The sequence below is a fragment of the Sturnus vulgaris genome, chromosome 5, assembly GCF_052056855.1.
Source record: "Sturnus vulgaris isolate bStuVul1 chromosome 5, bStuVul1.hap1, whole genome shotgun sequence".
Taxonomy (NCBI): domain Eukaryota; kingdom Metazoa; phylum Chordata; class Aves; order Passeriformes; family Sturnidae; genus Sturnus; species Sturnus vulgaris.
Genome location: NC_142247.1, coordinates 40,507,893 through 40,526,850, shown reverse-complemented (window position 1 = coordinate 40,526,850; position 18,958 = coordinate 40,507,893). Strand labels below are relative to the sequence as shown.

Here is an 18,958-nt window from a genome sequence, read left to right as displayed (position 1 = left end):
TGGTGAAGAGCACATTGAATGATGCTGGTGGCTAATTCTTACACAAACAACACATTGAGATTTCTGCATATATATATGTATATATTTTTTTTTTTCCAAATACTTAAGAAGTGGAAGAGAGAAAAACAGACTTGCACCAGCTCCTAGTGTACCCTAGGCAATATTTCTTGCCTAGGAGGGCAAATTTGTTATTCATGGCTTGAGCTCCTGTCATGATGGTAAGGGCACAAAAGTGCACAACGATTAATTTATCATAAAAGATGACAGTAGAAGTAGCATTCACATTAGAATTCACTCTAAAAATTAGACTCTACTTGAAATAAACCTCCATTTATATTTTGAAGTTTTCCTAAACTGCCAGCAAAACATCCTGTATTACCTAATTATTGGCTTACTTTGAGAAATCACTCAATGAAATATGCCCTCCCCCCCTTAACTTATTTTCATATTAAAAGAAAAAAAAAATCCGATTTTTCATGAAAACGAAGATGAGAAAATGTCTGAATTTAGCTCATTTTCAAGAATATTTTAAGCAAGCAATTGGGTATTCTCATCATTGGTTCTCAAAAAAAGAAAAAAGAAAAAAGAAAAAAAAGCTACTCACAAACCTGAGAACAAATGAAACCTTAAAAAAAGACCCATCTTACCTCCCATGTTATTACCAAATTATCAGGTTCTGAGCCTATCCCCTGTACATTAGCAGGATTCTCACCAGGGCCTAAAAATAAAATATTAACATGTGAACAAAAATGGCTGCTGTGGGATTCCAAGCAAATCCAATGCTATTAATGGCAGGAATCAATCACTGGCAAGTGGGAATAATTATTTACTTGCAGATTTTGTCAGGTACTGCTCAGATGGTTCACTTGGCTGACTTCTGCCAATCTTATTGACAGCTATCACACGGAATGAGTAGTTGACATATGGAGACAACTTCAGCTGCACTGTTGTCTGAGTGCCAGGGACTTCTGTCTGGTAATGCCACACTCCTGGTTCATGCAGTGCATCTTCATATTCAATTACAAAATCTGCAAGCAGGAATTGAATCCAAATTTATGTCAAAACTTGAAAAGGCTTCCCAGACAAGTATAGGCATTTCTGAATGAGCTAGTCAGAAGGGATTGCTTCAATCAGTGCTTTCAAAAATCATGGAACATGTAAATACATAAACTATAAAACAAATTTATAATGTGGATATCAAAAGTAGAAATATAGGTAAAACATAATAAAAAAACACTTTTATCTTTTGCTACTGTCACTAACGTAGACATCTCTCAGGTAACATTATTACAAGAGCTCTCTCTCAGGTACCAGATTTTAATTTATTGGGAACCCTTGAACTATCACAGCAAGGAAGTTGAATTTGATTGCCAAATACATTGTTCTTAGTTGTATTAAGCAGACAGCATGCAAAATCTGAATTAATTTAAAACTCCCTGAATATTCTGTTTTCCCCAATGAAACTAGCATAATGAAAATCTATTTAAAGTCAAGAACCTATACTTGAGGAAGGTTTGTGAGAGCACTTTTCATTATCTTAAAATTAAATCAGGGAATGTATGTCAAGAAACTGAATTTCTTGAGAGTTCTCTGTGTGAACATTACGATGATTACTGTTAAGACCCTACAAAGTATTATAACCTCAGGGATAAATAGGTTTGTAGAATTCCAAAAACAAAATAATATTCATTATTAAAGACAAAAGGACAGATGTGAAACAGTCAAAGAACCTTGCTGTAAGATAAGAGATATGAATTCTGAAATACTTAGGAGGAATTTTTAGGACACAATAAATAAATGGGAGAAAAACGTATAGTCTGAGTACATTCCATGGAACCTTGAGTGTCAAATATTTGTGTGTTGCATAACAAGAATTTTCCTCTATCTCATGTATAGGTGGAGACATAACATGACTCAAGAGTCATCCTGTTCACACTACTGAAAAAATTCTGAGTGGCATTTAGAAATTTCTTTTAGAAGAATGCAGCATCACCATAGAAAAATGCTCAACAATTTGAGGAGCAAGATGTAAAAGACATAAGTAGTGCTAATCATCTGGACTTAAGGCTGTCAGATTTCTTTCTGACCTAACTAGTAAGAAAAAGAGGGAAAATTGCCCCCAAATTACTGTCTGAGTTGCTACTGCTGTTGTGTGCTCAGCGATACAGGTCTTGGGATGGGATGCCTTTGGGATAAAAGCTTTGCTGAAGAGGTGAGATTATTACAAGCCAAAAAGGTTTTCACTATTGCTTTTTGCTTCCCTGGTCACCAGCCTTCTGCTGGCAACTCTACTAGAATAATTTATAGGCAACTTAAAGGAAAAAAAACTATCTGAGCTTTCAGAGAGATTCCAGCATGTCAGTCATATTGCACAAACAGATCACTCCTAATGAAGTGAAATCCTTGAGTCTTCATCTGCACTTTGAAGTGATAGCAGCAGCCAAAGAAATAGGCTTAATTAGGAAGCAAATGCCTTATTTTGCAGCCTCTAAGGAGACCATGCAGCAATATAAATTGCATTATAATTATACCCAACATTATTTAGTTAAAGAAGTTCAGTTTCCAATATGAGACTGTGGGCAATATCTCATTCTAGAAAAACCTACAAGACACAACACTGCCTAGTATTAACTGTTTTGGAAAAATGCGATCTCATTCCTACAGAAAGACAACACTTGTGTCTTCTGGCGTGGAAAAAAAGAGAATACTAATAAAAGTAAATCTATGTGAATAAACCACTATTCAACTATTTACACTGATCTTCTATATATTACATTTTTTAAAGTGTACCACTAGTTGATATACATTAGAGATGCCTGAGACTGTAAAATTTGTGAGAAAAATCACTTAGCATTTCATTAAAATGCAATCAAAATCTTTAATGTGTTCAGAAACTTGTGAAATTCTGTTTTTTCCTTTCAAGAAAGCTGATCCTTATGGTTTGTTTTCAGTGTTGATACCAACTAGCATCAAACCCGGGAGAGCGACACCCAGTAAGTCAGTCTAACGAATTAATTCCAAACATAACATGTGCACTGGCAACTTGTAGCAGTTATCTAAAAACTGCATAAATAATGAAATAATTGAATTAACTAGCTCATATGGGAAAAGTAATGCCAGAAAGTCTTTCTGATCTCATGATTTTTTTGGAAAACAAGCATTAATATCTTTGTTGTTTGCTCCTAAATTCCTCCTCTATCCTCCCTGCTCAATATAAGCTAAAGTCTTTCATTATGTTTTACTGGAAAGAGTAACAGCATTTAAGATCAGTTTACTGTCACAAAATTCTATAGATATTTAATTCTTTGGCTTTATGGATATGGTTTATTCTTTTAACTGGACTAGGAAAAAAAAAACCCAGAAAAACTATCTACCTTATATTTTCATGAATAAACTTCTCACCAGTAGTGATGGATTATCACTGACAATGGTGGTACTGATGCTGTTTCAAATTCACAGAATTACAAAAGAGTTAATGCAAGATGTTTGTAGCTCTCTCCTTCAGAAGCATACAAGCAATGAACAAGTTGGCTCTCTACATATTCATAAAATTGGACCTTGTCAGACAGACCAGCATAAATATCAGCATATATAACTTCTATATTATCTAACACAAGTTTTTGAATAGAAAAGCCCACCTCTTCTGGGCAGTAAATAGATCTTCCTGCTTGGCTGTACAGTAATTATTAAGGGTATGTTATGTAAATAAATGGCAGCTGTAGAGAATTAATTTACCATTTTCCCATGTGGTATTCAAGAAATATTTGGATTTTGAGAACAATCAGAACAACACTTTCAATGTGTAGTTTAGTAGATACAAACATACTTGTAATGGGACTGTTGTTTTCGTCTCCTGGTATCCATGAGAGTTCAATGCTTCTTTCTAACTGACCTGTCAATTCCAAGTCAAAGGGTGGATTTGGCCGAGCTGTAAATCAAATGAACACAAGGTAAGTAACCACACCAGAATATGTAGTCTTATATTTGAAAAAAAATATCTTTACATTCCAATCAAAGAATTCCACAAATACAGGAGGGCAGACCTACTCACTTATGTAAGCATGACTTAAAGATCAATAGCATGCAATTGTTACAAAACAGACAAAAATGGAGAACTGATGTAACCTGGAAACTTCTACACAATAACAACAATTGGTATTTATTTTTATCTATGTCTGAGTGCACTGAGATATAAAAATGTGATGAGATGTAAGGAATTATGAAATGTTTAGTTTATCTTTGAATTATTATAGGTAGTTATCTATTGTAACAGACATACCTCAGAGAACATGGAAAATAAAGAAGCATTCACACCAAAGAAGCTTTTCTAGAACCATTACAAATATTTTTATGTGAATTCAAAACAATTATACTTCAAATATAAACTAATTGCAAGTTACTAAATTATTTATTTTTTGCTGTTCTTTTAAAAAGTCTCAGAAATACCATGCAAACTGTTATTATGCATCCTTATAATGCGTAAAGATGTAATTTTCTATTCCAAATTCCTGAAGGTAATTTATTAGATGATTTGTTACACAAATATCACCACCAGTAAGTAGGTTTTTGTAAGAATACACGAACATTTTCATGGAATCTTTTTTACTGATAGGATTTACATGAAAGTGTTTAAAAACCTTATACTGAAAGTGTTTTAGCTTGTTATATTGCACTTGTACCCCCAAATACAGAAAACATGCTACCAAATCAAAGGCTCTATACCGTAAAATTTAAGACTATGCCTGACTAACAGATTTCTTTTTTTTTTTTTCTAAGTTTTAATTTAAGTTTCAAAATCTTGGCGATTTCATCAGTTATAACTCAGACTGGTCAATATGGTCATATTCATCTTATGAGTGGAGTAAAATGAAGATAAAACATGAAATAAAATAGAGGAGGACTACAAGGCTGCAAAACCAATGGTAACATACAACATAATTTGGTTAGTGCAACGTCTCTAATGGTGAATAACCTTTCACTGAAGAGTTGGATTTACATTTCAGATATTTCATTTATTATATAACTAATTTGTGGTTTATGAGAAAAACATTGCCATAATATATGCAATCTTAATGAAAAATAATTTATCTCTGAAAATCACTTATTCCCTAAATATAAAGCAGCCTGCACTGTAACATTCAAAAGTTCTGTAGAACAGTAATGAAGTAGGTGGTAAAATGGGATGAAACCACACAAACAGACACAGATATACACACACAGAGGAAAAGGGGAAAAAAATAGGCAAAAAAATTGCAACAGAAAAATGAGCAATATTCTGCCTGATGATGTAGAAAGAGAACTTTGTTTTAGTTTACCGTAAATGATAGCTGGTGTTGGGGGAGCAGCTGAAAAGAACATTAATATAAAGGATTTAATCAGTTAGTAGCCAAAGAAACAGAATACTGTAGGTAGTTAAAGACTATCGTTATTAGAGACAAAGAAAAGTTAACATATTTAGATTAAACGGTTAATTAAAAAAAACACATGATAATTTTTCACTGAAGAGTTAAAAAAAGTATTCTTGAGTATTTTATTCATTCTTTGAAATAAGGATAGATCAAGAAAATAAATAAAGTAAGCTATCTTATAAAAACATCTAAATAAGTACTAGTTTTTTGGCTTAGATCATTCCTGGCTAGGCATAAGATCACAGGAAAAATTAAAACACAAACATACTTGCTTTGAATCTCACATCGAACTCACACAAGAATAATTCAGGATATCTACTTAGAACTTTCTTACAAATTGGAGAAGGGGCATAGTAATATATTTGGCAAGAAGCTGCAATCATAAAAAATTAACAGAGAACTAACTAAAAATACAATCCATGAGAAGTCACGCAGCCACGTATGCTCAGTCTTTCTGAAACATTATTTAGCTGTCAGAGAGATTCCCGAGATAACATTCTCCCAATACAACAAAGACATGGACCTGTTGGAATGAGTTCAGAGGAGGGCCACTACGGTGACCACAGAGCTGGAGCTCCTATGAAGACAGGCTGAGACAGCTGGGGCTGCCCAGTCCAAAGAAGAGAAGGCTCTGGGGACACCTTAGAGCAGCCTCTCAGCACCTAAACAGGCTACAAGAGGGCTGGAGAGAGACTTCTCACAAGGTGTGTAGTGATAAGGCAAGGGGCAATGGCTTCAGCTGAAGCAGAGTGGGTTTATGTTACCTGTAAGGAAAACATTTTTTACCGTGAGGCACTGGAACAGGTTGCCCAGAGAGGTTGTGTGGAAGGTGTCCCTGCCTAAGGCAGAGGGCTTAGAACTAGATGACTTTAAGGTACCTTCCAACCCTAGCCATTCTGTGATTCTACCATGTTTATGTTCAAATACCCTTAAAAATTTAATTTCCTGTAATAGCTCAGATGTGGTCAAAATAAAAAGCGATACAACACAAATCTGTCCTGTAGCAACTCAGTCATTTCGTCAGCAGCTGATTCAAATGCAAACTTGTATTTAAAAAAAATACATTTTTAAAAAACTGAAACACATTGACACATAGGTGACATTTCCTTTATCCTGCCCTAAAAACCAAAACTATGTTTGTGCTTTTCACTTTAAATCTGATGCTGTTTTCATATTAACATTAAAAGTTTGAGAGTATTCTTACCAACAACAGTAAGCACAGCACTTGCTGAAACACTGTCCAGAGTAGTATTAACTATGCAAGTGTATGTTCCATCATCTTTATCAGTTACATTCATAATGGTCAAGTTGTCTTTACCAACTAGAAACCTGTAAATACAATAGATTCAGCCACTGATTTTTCAATAACTGACAGGTATAAGAAACTTGCATAAAACATTATCAAATCCCATATGCTTGTACATACCTAAACATGTTTACCCAAGTTAAGCTATGGGACAACACCAGGTTTTTTTTTTCGTCATTGCTCTTGACCATCTTCCCACAGTAACTGTTTATTCTAATGTGCTTTTCTTCCCAAATATTTTCAAACAGATTTTAAATATATGTCATCTAGAGCAAGATAGTTTTCTGTTATCTGTTTGGCTTCTTATGTCAATTATCTTTACTTTACATTTAATCTATAAGGTCAGTGTGCACAGTTTGTATAAATGTTTACATCTCATTTTATTTTTAATTCTATCTCAATATTTTCATCACACTAGCTAAGTCCTTTAGTCACCAAATATTGGATATGCATGATGTTTATAAGTCTTCTTTGGGAAATGTCAATAGGTCAATAGTCCTTTCAAAGATCAGGAAAACGAGCAGACAAAAGGACCTAGAAAATTAAAAATAAACGAAAACTATGTGGTCCCTTACCTTTCATCATCTGGCAGTTCATCATTGTCCTTCAACCATGTAACTGTTGGTAGTAAGGTGGAATCATGTTTTATTATACACTCAAAAGAAGCCTGGCCATATCTCTGAATCACTTTGTATTCTGGCTGTTTAATAATCATTGTTGGATCTGAAATTTTAAATTAAATTAATTAAATTAGATATTCAGAAAGTCTGAAATTCTGTACTAATCAGTGATGAAAGAATGACTAATCTCTCACCTTTAATTTCCAACTGCACCTCATTTTGTATCTTTCCTAATTCATTCCTTGCTACACATGTGTATGTACCAGCACTACTCTTCTGAGCCACTGGAATTTCCAAGGTTCCGTTATCATGGAAAACGTACTCATTTCCACGCAAGATGCTACCTTTCACTCCCTTAAACCTTTATATAAAAAGTAATATCATTAGCCAGCATCACAGTTAAATTCCATATGGTTTTATTATCAGTAAAATCAAACTTAGGACTGCCACATTAGAAAATAGAAAGAAAGAAATTTAAGCTTGACTCCATAGGCGTAACTTTACTGCTGGTTCATTAAGTCTATGCAATATTGTATTAACGTATTGTATTAAATTTTAAATAGATTTTAAAGAGTTTTAAAGCTTTAAGTGTTTGTTTCCATAGATATAACTGGCTCATCTTCTGTAACATAAACACAGCTAGAGCTTACCATTCAATTTCAGGCTTAGGTGATCCAAAATAAGCACAGTCTAGCAATGCAGGACTGTCTGCAATGACTTGATACAGTTTATTAGCAGGAGTCAGAATTCTTGGTGGCTCAGCTGAAAAGACAGATATCATATAGTTCCAAATTTACAAATAGTAAATATGTAGTAAAAAGTATAGTTACAAAATACAAAGATATCAAGAATGGCCTAAAGAACTACATACAAACATTTTTCTTTCTTTGAGATTATTTTGGGTCTCAGTTTGGATTCAAATACATTTTACTGGTACTAGCCTGAGGAAAAGTTAATGCAGGGAAATTATCTTGTGAACAACTGTTTCTTGCCTATTTACAAGCAATAGTGATGAGCACCAAAGGCAATGATTTCAATTGGAAAATTTAAATCAGTATATACTTCAAGAAGATAATCTCCTGGGTACAGACCGAACTATCTAATTCCAAACAAACCTGCAGGCAGAAAGATGCATTTTTGGTGTGACACCTACATTTTCTTTCTTTTAAATGACAGTGTCAATCAACACATCTACCAGTTCCTGCAGGAGAGTCACTAGAGGCCGAGACATTCTGCCTAGGATTTGCTACTAGCTTTGTTACACTCAATCAGAAGAATTTAGAGGGGCCACAACATTTTGTAATCAGAAACGCATGCCAGGGAAGCCTTAGAGACAAATGCAAAATCATGTCCCCTTTCAACAGCACGTTGGAGATCATCTATTCCACTGATCCAAAACATCTAGACTCAGTGAAACTGTATTGAAACATACTAACTTAAGCGATAATTCCTGCCTTCTGCTTGACTGACTTACATAAATAAAAAAAGAGAAATAAAATTTCTTTCAAGTTTTCCCAGCTCTCACATCTATCCTTCTTACTTTGGAATAGTGAAAGTGAAATTTAGGAATATACTAGAAAAAACACAGTATGTATACCCTTGCTCTTTACAGGGGCCAGAAAATAGATCAACTCCCAATGAAGACATCAAGCAAGGCTTGAGCAGAGAGTCTGTGTGTTAGCAGGAGACAACTGAATACCCAAGACAACAGAAAAATATAAAAACCATATCTGTTTCTTACCCAGAACATTCACAAATGCATTTGCTAGCAAGTATCCATACTCATTAGAAGCATTGCACTGATAGACAGCACTTGACCTTTCTTGCACGTGTGAGAAAATAATGGTGTCACCATCCACCTTTCTGCTGGGATCTTCTGGCGCAACTGTTGGTGTAAAGAAAAAGTTATTGCTTTTCCTAAACTTCTATTGGATTGCAAGTTTCGTACTTCTGAAAAGAAGGAAGAATCTGAAAGACCAACATAGCCTTTATGTTTTTTCCCCTGGGCAATTGCTCATTGGTAAAAATGTGACTTTTAATACAGTTTTAAAAGTTCTTCTAATTCTACAAGTATTAACTCGGGATGGTAGAGTTCTCATTTTTTGAGAGTTTTTTTTTGTTTTTTCCAAGGAAGTGAAGCTGAGATAGTATTTTGCATGTAATACAGAGGAAAAATAACAATATGACAAGATTTGGGCAAATAGAGTCAATATCTAGAAAAATACAGAAATTTTTCCGAAAGTCAACAGAAAATGCTGATACAATGACATAGTCCTCTGTGACTTTAAAGTTTTGAATTGATTGTTACACCATAAATAATTTTCCAAATGTAAAAATAGCCATACTCAGTTGAAAATTATCTCAGTAAAAAATAAGCATTCCTTCACACTAGAAAAAATCAAAGAAACAATCAAAAAAAAAAAATCAAGAAACAATCTTCACAAGGGCAGAGTAATTCAGTAGGTGGCACTCTTTCCCTTATGTAAGAATTATATGGTGCCATTTCCTCGACTGTTCTGGAGTGCCCTGAGCTGTCAAATAGCTTCTGCATCACACAAGCACCCAGGACATAAAACAAATTCTAAGAAAATACAGAAGAATAACAGCTGTCAGTTCTGATACAACTGGACGGCACTAGAGAAGTATAATGAAGAAAAAATTTGGCTTGTAACATCACACTGTATAACAATGCACCATCTCTAGTTGAATATTTTAGGAACATACTAGATAAGACCAGGTATATTATTATTGTATTAAAAAGCACATGTATTATTATTAGTGAAAAACAGTGGCAAAATTACTGATCAACTAATAAAAAAAACAGATGCATTTAAACATAATTAAATGCATTCTAGTTTGGCTGCATCATCAAAATTGATACCCTTATTGAAACCTGAAAAAGTATATTTGTGGAACACATTCTCATATAAGGAAATTCTTATTTGAACTCATAAAAAAGATCAATCAACTAAATTAACATAAATTTTCTGTGACAGGAACTTTTTGACTTCAGACAATACTTTAGTTCTCATCTGTAAAGAAAATGCAGATATTTTCTTAAAGTATCTACTACTGAATTCTCTACATGAGAAGAAACCAGATGAAGGAGACCACAGTTCTGTGCTTCTGCTTAAGGGTATTTCCAACTTGGATGAAATCTAAGGCAATTTTTCATGTAAATACCTCAATTTCCAAACAGCTGCCACAAGAATAGATTTCAATTTCTGTTTTTTTCTGGTCTTCCATCACTCTCAGTTCAAATTAACAACAAAAATTCAAAAATTTCAGGAAAGAAAAAAAAGGTACTACTGAGATTTTAAATGCTTATTCTCTGGAATTCTGGGCTACTGGCATATATTTTTCTCTCTTTTGCTTTACTTCCTATTGTGTTCCATGTTTCACATTGCTTCCTTTTCTATGTAAATGTCATTTTCATTAAAAGCTTCATGGGCTGAAAATAGCCGGAGCAGGTGAGTGGCCCAGCAGGCAGGCCAGTCAGCTTTGGGAAGCAGTCTGTTTCTGCATACAAATCACAAATCACAGTTAAATAGAAGACAGACACAACTGCTCTCCCACGAGGAAGAAGAACTGCCCGCAGCCATTCCAAGCATGGCTGCCTCCAGCCCTGGGCTCTGGGCTTCCCTCCACCCAACCTGCAGCACTTTGTGCACCCAGGCAGGTCTTTAATGTGTGGACAGATTGCCCCCTTCACACACACTCCAACACATAATCCCTTACAGGATGATGGTAGGGACCCTCCTAAGAGATAGAAGCCATTAGTTCAATCCTCTATGACTGAAGGAAGTGCATCGTAAAAGAATGATCTAACCAGTAAACTACTGTATAAAAAGAGGGGCAGCATCTTCCCTTCCTGCTGAAGGAAAAAAAGGGATAAACCCCTTTCAGCTATCTGAAGGAAAGGAGGTAGCTGCCTGTTCTCTGAAAAGGGCTTCAAGCTGGGGTCCCAAGAGAAAAGAAGACACAAGTGTCAGGTTAGCTGGTGCTTTCTGTTAACTGGTCTAGCCATTTGCATGCTGGCACTAATTCAAAAGCTCCCTGCTAAGACTGGCATTTATTCAACTGCCTGTTCAATACGGCTTCTTTAATGGTCTGAAGCACCCACTGCTGCACTCACGGACACAGAAACAACTGAGCTTGGAAGGGACTTTTGGAGGTCATCTGGTCCAACCCCATGCTCAAGCAGGGCCACTTGGATCCAGCTATCCAGAACTGTGTCCAGATGGGGGAAGAATCAGCTTCTTCTACCTGCTGGCTATACTTTTGTCTCATCTAGCCCGGGATAATGTTAGCCTCTTTGCCACAAGGGCACATTGCTGGCTCATGGTCAACCTGGTGTCCACCAGGATGCCCAAGTCCTGTTCTGCTAAGGCTATCCATCTGGATGGCCCCCAGCATGTACTGGCACTAATGCTGCTCCTTCCCAGGTGCAGGACTTTGTTCTACTGATCACCCTCTCAGGGTCTGGCCATTCAGCAATTTTTCTATCCACTTCCCTGCCTGTTTATCCAGCCCCTACATCAACAGCTTGTCCATGAGGATCTAATGAGAGATAGTGTCAAAGGCTTCACTGCAGTCAAGGCAGACATTATCCACTACACTTGCCCTCATCTACCTGGCTAGTCATTTCATCATAGAAATGTATCAAGTTGGTCACCCCCTGGTAAAGCCATGAAAACTACTCCAGAAAGTTTTCTTGTCCTTAATGTGCCTTAAATTGTTTCCAGAATTAGCTGCTCCATGACCAGGGATAAAGGTGACAGTGACCAGTTTGTAGTTCCCTGGTTTTTCCTTCTGGCTCTTGTTGAAGACAGGAGCAGCATTTGCTTTCTCTCCATCTTTAGGCACTTCTCTCAGTTACCATGATCAAGCAAAGATTATTGAGACTGTTCTTGCAATGATATATGCCAGCTCAGTCAGTACTTGTGGCCTGCATCAGAGCCCACAGACTTAGCTATGTTTGCTCCTGACCTAGTCCTTTTCCACCAAGGGTACATCTCATTCTAGTCTTTTCCCCTGGGCTTTGGGACCTGGGGTTCCTGAAGGTCTGTCTTGCTACTAAAAACTAAGGAAAATTAGCATGCAGTATTTCACCCCTTTCCATATACCAGCCTGTGTTTGGGGTTTTTTTAAAATCTTTTTCTGAGGAAAAGGAGTGATGGCAGTGCCACTCAAGCACAGCTTGTTTGTATTTATGAATATTCTGGTGACATTGCACAACAGCTGCATGAGAAGGAGAAAATGCTTTTGACACATTAGACAAATCTGAATTTGGCACTGATAGGCAACATGGCAAAAAACTACGTAATACTTAATATGGACATGTACAAACAGGATAAAGAATTACAAGGATTTGCTATAGGAGTTCTGCTGCTGTAACAAGACAGGTGAACATTTGCCATCTAACAGCCAACATTTGCTCCCAGTAACAAGGAATCTCAGCTTATGAATGTGTTTCGGTCCTTTCTGCATAAAGACCTGGTTTCACCTAATTTTTTCATCACATTGTGCAATGATACAGCTTCTTGACCCTAGCCATGTTCAGCATATTCCTATACAGAGGAGGCAGGGCCTCCACCGCATATTTTTGTCATAGTTAGAGATCAGCACCCTGAATAACTTCTGTTCATTTGAATGCATACTTCCATCTGTTTCATAAACTTCTGACAGCCTAAGCAATTACTTTTGCTAGTATGTTTAAATAGCCACTATGGCACCATTATTACTTTCTTTTCTTGGAAAAAAGATAGAATGGCAATTACTTTTGCTAGTATGTTTAAATAACCACTATGGCACCATTATTACTTTCTTTTCTTGGAAAAAAGACAGAATGGCAATTACTTTTGCTAGTATGTTTAAATAACCATTATGGCACTCTTATTACTTCCTTTTCTTGGAAAAAAAGACAGAATGACATGTGGTCTCTGAACAGAAGCAATTAAAACACACTGTTAGGCTTAGAACTGGAAGGGAAAAGATCTGGATTAAAAAAACATGGATAACTGAAATAGTAAAGAATGTCCTTTTCCTTTTCATACCAATCTTGCTTGCTCCTTAGCATATTATTTTCCTGTGATCACTGAAATCCTTTTTTTCCTAAGTTTCTGATAGCTCTATTCTCTCCAAAGGTACAACATTACCTGCACTAACTATAACCATCCTTCGACTATTTTGTGCAGAATTGAAAAAAGCCTGATTATCAAAGGTTTATTCATCTGCTGAAGTTCCTAGGCCAGGTGTAAAGTTCCAACACAACGACAGCAGAAGGAGTGGACAAAGATCTTCCCAAGCAGTCTTCTCTCCAAGACTGAAATACTGGGGGCTTAAGGGTCCAGCAAATTTCTCCCCACCTTCCAATGGCTGCAGTGAACAGCTTGTGGTGTGTACTCTCAGAGAAAATCATGGATGATGAATCTCTCAGCCAGGGATTAGCAAGGCCTTTCATGAAGGAAATCTAAGGGCTAATGTTTCACCCTTAAATTTAGTGTGAGTACTAATGGAGACTAAGTCAAACCTAGAGATTCAATGCGAAATGTGACATAACAAGAGAAGAATATGCTGAAAGAAGATAAACAGTGCCTTTCCACTACTTTGTATGAATCTAAGTGTCTGTATCTAATATTTAATAGCTCATCATGAACTATAAACCACTGGACCAAAAAATCAGCCTTTTGTACAGTATCTGCAATGCCTTTCTGAAGTCCAATTATGAAAGTGTTTCCACTTCCCAATTAATCTGGGTTGCTACTTTCTTAAAAGTTGAGATACTTTATGCATGGCTTCCCTTTTCTAAAACCATGCTGAACATCTAAGCAGTAAAACACAATGAATTTTGCAGTGATATAAATAATGCAGATCTTGAGTGTTAATTGAAGCACATGGCAACACAGAGTCATGGCCTGAACTTTCAATTGCTGCTTGCCAAAGTAATTCTAATTAACCTTAAGGGGACTGGGAATGTGAGTTCAACATACTCCTCCTGTGAGTAAACATTAGGACATTAGGTTAGGTCTTTATCATTCCAACATGGCTAAAGGAGCTTTTTTTTAAGTAATGCTGGTGTTTTCAGCATGACTGTTGAAGAAAACTAATTAAAATATTCCAGGGAAACCTAAAATGTTACTTAAAAATATTTTTTTACTCAGATTATTGCAATATTGAACAAAATTCACACCATTGCAATTTTATTTTATAATTGTTAACACACACTACATTTTTCTCTACTTTTTTTTTTCCTTCTCCCTACAGATATTTAAACCTCAGCCTCTGACTGAGATATGGACGAATGGTTCTTTCTTCAACATTCCCCCTTTCTTGTCTGACTCTATTATGGAAAAACAAAACTGGAAGAATTAAGTATCTCCCAGTTGTGCTTTCCAATAGGAAATTAAAGTATTGCAAACAGATTACTAGGCCACAAGAGGCACATTGTGGGATACATGATGACAGCAGGGCTTTGAAATTCAAATGTAGCTCTTTTTCTTTGAAATCCTGCCATGGGTGTAGCTCTCACAGCACTGCCCTGAAGCTGAAACAGCTGCTTTAGTTTCCTAATCATTCATTTGGAAGATGAGGGGCTCAATTCTATAATTTAGTAACAAGTAAACAAAAAGGCACACTGTACTTGGTAATTTCCAGAACAGCTTTTGATAACTCAGAATAATAAAAATCACAGGAATCTTAAGAACTGCACTTTCTGTGATCATGATGCTTCTTGTAGATGCCCTGACAGATGCAGTGTACTGGAGCATCCAATCAACTTGCACTTAAATATTTAATGTGGATAAGACTTCAGCTTTTCTCATCAGTATCATCAGCAGTATTATCTCAGCAGAAAGTGGCCTTTATTATAAGGCTGAGCTACCCACTTACTTATTTCCTGTGTTCTTTTCTTTTCTTTTTTTTCCCCTACTGAGTTTGAGAGGGTAATTTAATTAAAGTCTTTTAATTTTTACCAAATTCCCCTCAACAAGACTTTGTGTACCAATTCCTCAAGGTCAATCCAATATATGCTGCCCTTGTATTTGGGAAATTTGATGGCATCCTGCAGCTGCTTCTGAAAACTATTTCTTAATGTTTTACTGTTACCATGAAAGAATGCAGAACACATCACTGCTTTTCTGGAAAATGTCAAATTGGTCATTTGAACAGCTCATCCTACAGCTTTGATAAGGAAGAATAGCAAGGCAAAGCTGATAGCCAGGTGAAAAAGATTTTACTAGTCAGGATGACAGAAATAATAGTTAAATAATAGTTAAACTACAAGAACTGCAGGATAAAAATCCCCTCCAAACAAATAAACAAAAAGTAAATGGTGAGTATATAGAAAACAAAAATAGAAGATGAGACCACCAAAAACCCAGAATGGAAAGTGAAGGACAGGTGCCGAACTTTGATGATAACAAATGCATTATGATATATTTATTTATAAATATACACTATGCAAAATTACATTGAGATTTTCCTGTTTTCCTGTCTTACCGTTGTTTCACGAGGTGATTAATGTCAGTTTACATAACTTATTAACCAATTAAAACTTTTCATTTTAAATCTCAGTCTGTAGATCTCATCTTCCATTTAATCAGGATTCCTGAAACAGGTTAGTTGCTCCATATTTCTATTTTTTTTTAATATAAAGCCTTTTTTTGTCCTCCAAAGTTGCATTTCTCCACCGACAAATAAGTTTAATCTCTTTTGTATACCAAATACTTCAAATATATCTAATGAGAGTTCTCTTTACCTCTTGCTATTACCTAGATTCTGACCATAGACCAATCTTCTCCATGTCCCAAACTGGGTGAATTATATTTCATCAGACTTAAACAACTCCTAAACTTCTGAAAGTGACAGAAGGGACACTACCATACTTTAAACAGACTAGTATTTTGGAGTACATTATCTCTCACGAACCAACAGGTGAGACTGTGCTTTTATTATTGTTTTGAGAAAGAGGAAAGATAAAGGTGTAAGAACCAAGTGTGACTTTACAGTACAGGGAATGCTCAAACCCAGCTGACAATACACTGCAGTGTCCTCCAGCAAGTTCTTCCCAAGGCAAATTGTACCATATATAGCAGCTACCTAGCGTCTGTCATACAGCACTGCCAGTCCTAACACTGCAGCAATTAAGTAGCTCAATCACCAGTTCAGGGCTGCTTTTCTTACCCATGCACACAGAAACAGCTGTTCCACTGCCTTAGGGGTTCCTTTTCTTTGACACCTACTTGGCACAAACGGTTTGCCAGGTAGCTGCTGACACATTCAGACAGTTTTGCTGCTGCAGCTTCTTAAGAGCTGAAGCCTGGAAGGCTCCAGCATATACTAAGCTGCAAATCCCACAGTGTACTGCAAATCCTACAAGTGCTCTGTATATCCACACATGTGAGGACTTCACATTTAGGATTCCTAGGCAACATTACAGTTGCAGTGGGGCAGCAAAGGAGAGATCCAGCAGACATGAGTCACAGAAAATCAGGGCTAACAATGATATCCCAGGAATGGCCCTGTGAGAAGGACCATCCAATCTCCACAAAGATACTACCAGCAGAATGCCAGACAGAAGAACCGGGAGCATGATTAGACATTTTACTTCTCTCAAACATGTTCAAGGCACGTTTTGTTGTTCAGCTTCTATGAACCACAGTATTTTTATCACATCTTTTATGATTTAGCATGACCTGTCAGGCAAAATCTACACAAATACAGGCTCTTCACATCTATTTGACAAACACCACCCTAAGACTCCTCATATTTTCTTATTCATGCTCCTGTAAGGTAATTAAGAATCTTACTTGCTATGGGAACACCATTTGCTAACCAGCTTATTCTAGGCTTTGGGTTGCCATTAGCTCTGCAGATCAATATTCCATCTTCTCCAGGAGACAAGACCAAATTTCTGGGTGCTGTTATCCAGTACGGAGCAGCTGGGTTTAAGAAAAGAAAGACAGCAATTATTTTCCAAAATTAAGTACAGAAAATCCTAAGGTACAGGCATGGTAATCAGAAGATAATTCAAATAAGGTATGTGCCTATATCTACAGACTTACAGCTATACTGTTACTTTATATGTTGTGTGTGAATATATATATATATATATATAAAAGTAACAGTTTAGATGTGCGTCTATAGATATAGACATATATATATATATATATATATATATATGTAGGTGATACTTAATTAAGTGGTAGATCATACATTGGCTGAACTGGCCCTCTGGTCACACGCTGCATTAAAATTCTGAGATAAACAATAAGAGGTTCTTTGTTTCATTTAGGGTTGCCTGCTTTGAATCTAATTTACCTTTCCTAAACCAAGCAATTTGGCATTTGCAGACACTACAGTGGTCTTTTGATTTTCAGAAATATCCATACTCTTAGTAGTTCTCCATTCTTTTTTTACAATAAATAACCACAAACAGCATATATTATCACATCTTGCAATTAATTTTCAGATTTTGGATTGATGGACAGATGCAAACAGAAAATTAAACTTCTGTTCTTAGAAAGGAGGTTAAATAATGTGATCATAAAAAGATGCTGATCTACAACAAAATAAATGACTATTTAGCATGCAAAGTAAGCAATACAGCTGATTATTTCAATGACTAATTAACTGTCATTACAGTTTTTTGTTTCATGGTATTCACAGCATACTTAAAATTCCTATTTAGAACATGTTGTACATGTTTTTAGAACTGTAAGGCATCATCTCGGGTAAAAAACATGAAGAAGACAGGAACCCAGAGTAAAAGAGAAAAAGGAAGAAAAACATAAAACTGTAAGACAATAGAAAAATAGAGGAAAAAAATAATCTGGGCTATATGAATGGAGAGAAGAAAAATGGAGAAAATTATGAGACGATAAAGAGAGATAAGGAGGAAGATAGAGAAACAAGAGAAAGACGCAGTCTGATGAGAGATAATCAAAGTATCTAAAATAAATGTAATACTTGTGCAAACTAAGGCATTATCTTACTACTGTTATAGTAAAATACCAGTTCAGTCTGATGCTTTACAAAGTAACATTAAAAGATTAAAAAGATATTATGGATAGTACAGCCCTTCCAGTGTTAGAATTCAGACAGTTGAATGTTTACTCAGGGTGATTTTTAACTATTATCATCCATCCTTTTAGCTATACTTCATCCTAAAAAGCCTGCTTCAATCCTGCATTCTGGACTATTGACAACATTACATTAAGGATAATTTTAGTATTACCTTTCACAGTTACTGAAATGACATGATGAACTGAACCTAATGGATTTCTTGCTATACATTTGTAGTTCCCAGAGTCAGCTTCTGAAACATCTATAATCTTGAGAGTTTTCTTAAAATTTTCAAAAAACGTTCTGTTGGCTGGCAGTTCCCCACCCTCTTTGATCCAGCGGATTACTGGTGTGGGTCTGGAAAAGGAAAAGCACAGATCAAATTTAGGCACTGTAGAAAAGGAAGATAAGAGTTCAGTATGTCATTTTTTTAAATCTATGTTTTATAAATAATTATTTTAAGAGCCTCTACCCAGATTCTGGGCCATATCCAACAAATATGAAAAATATGCCAGCATTTGTTTCTAGGAAATGACAAGTCTCACTAACATTGTCAATGG

General features: G+C 35.9%; 1 protein-coding gene across 48 annotated transcripts in view; it reads right to left on the bottom strand.

Moving 5' to 3' along the window:
- NRCAM (neuronal cell adhesion molecule) overlaps nt 1-18,958 on the bottom strand; it is a 152,115-nt gene that overhangs the window by 34,820 nt on the left and 98,337 nt on the right. For 31 of the 48 annotated variants that reach the window (XM_088165528.1, XM_088165529.1, XM_088165533.1 and 28 more), the window contains 11 exons: nt 18,571-18,755; nt 17,144-17,275; nt 9,076-9,219; nt 7,985-8,096; nt 7,529-7,695; nt 7,290-7,437; nt 6,613-6,737; nt 5,316-5,345; nt 3,827-3,928; nt 831-1,028; nt 648-718 (listed from right to left, as the gene is read on the bottom strand). In XM_088165528.1, the coding sequence (XP_088021654.1) occupies nt 648-718; nt 831-1,028; nt 3,827-3,928; nt 5,316-5,345; nt 6,613-6,737; nt 7,290-7,437; nt 7,529-7,695; nt 7,985-8,096; nt 9,076-9,219; nt 17,144-17,275; nt 18,571-18,755 (1,414 nt within the window). The remainder of the gene's footprint in view (nt 1-647; nt 719-830; nt 1,029-3,826; nt 3,929-5,315; nt 5,346-6,612; nt 6,738-7,289; nt 7,438-7,528; nt 7,696-7,984; nt 8,097-9,075; nt 9,220-17,143; nt 17,276-18,570; nt 18,756-18,958) is intronic. The other 17 variants (XM_088165531.1, XM_014871162.2, XM_088165532.1 and 14 more) reach the window with 1 other exon arrangement.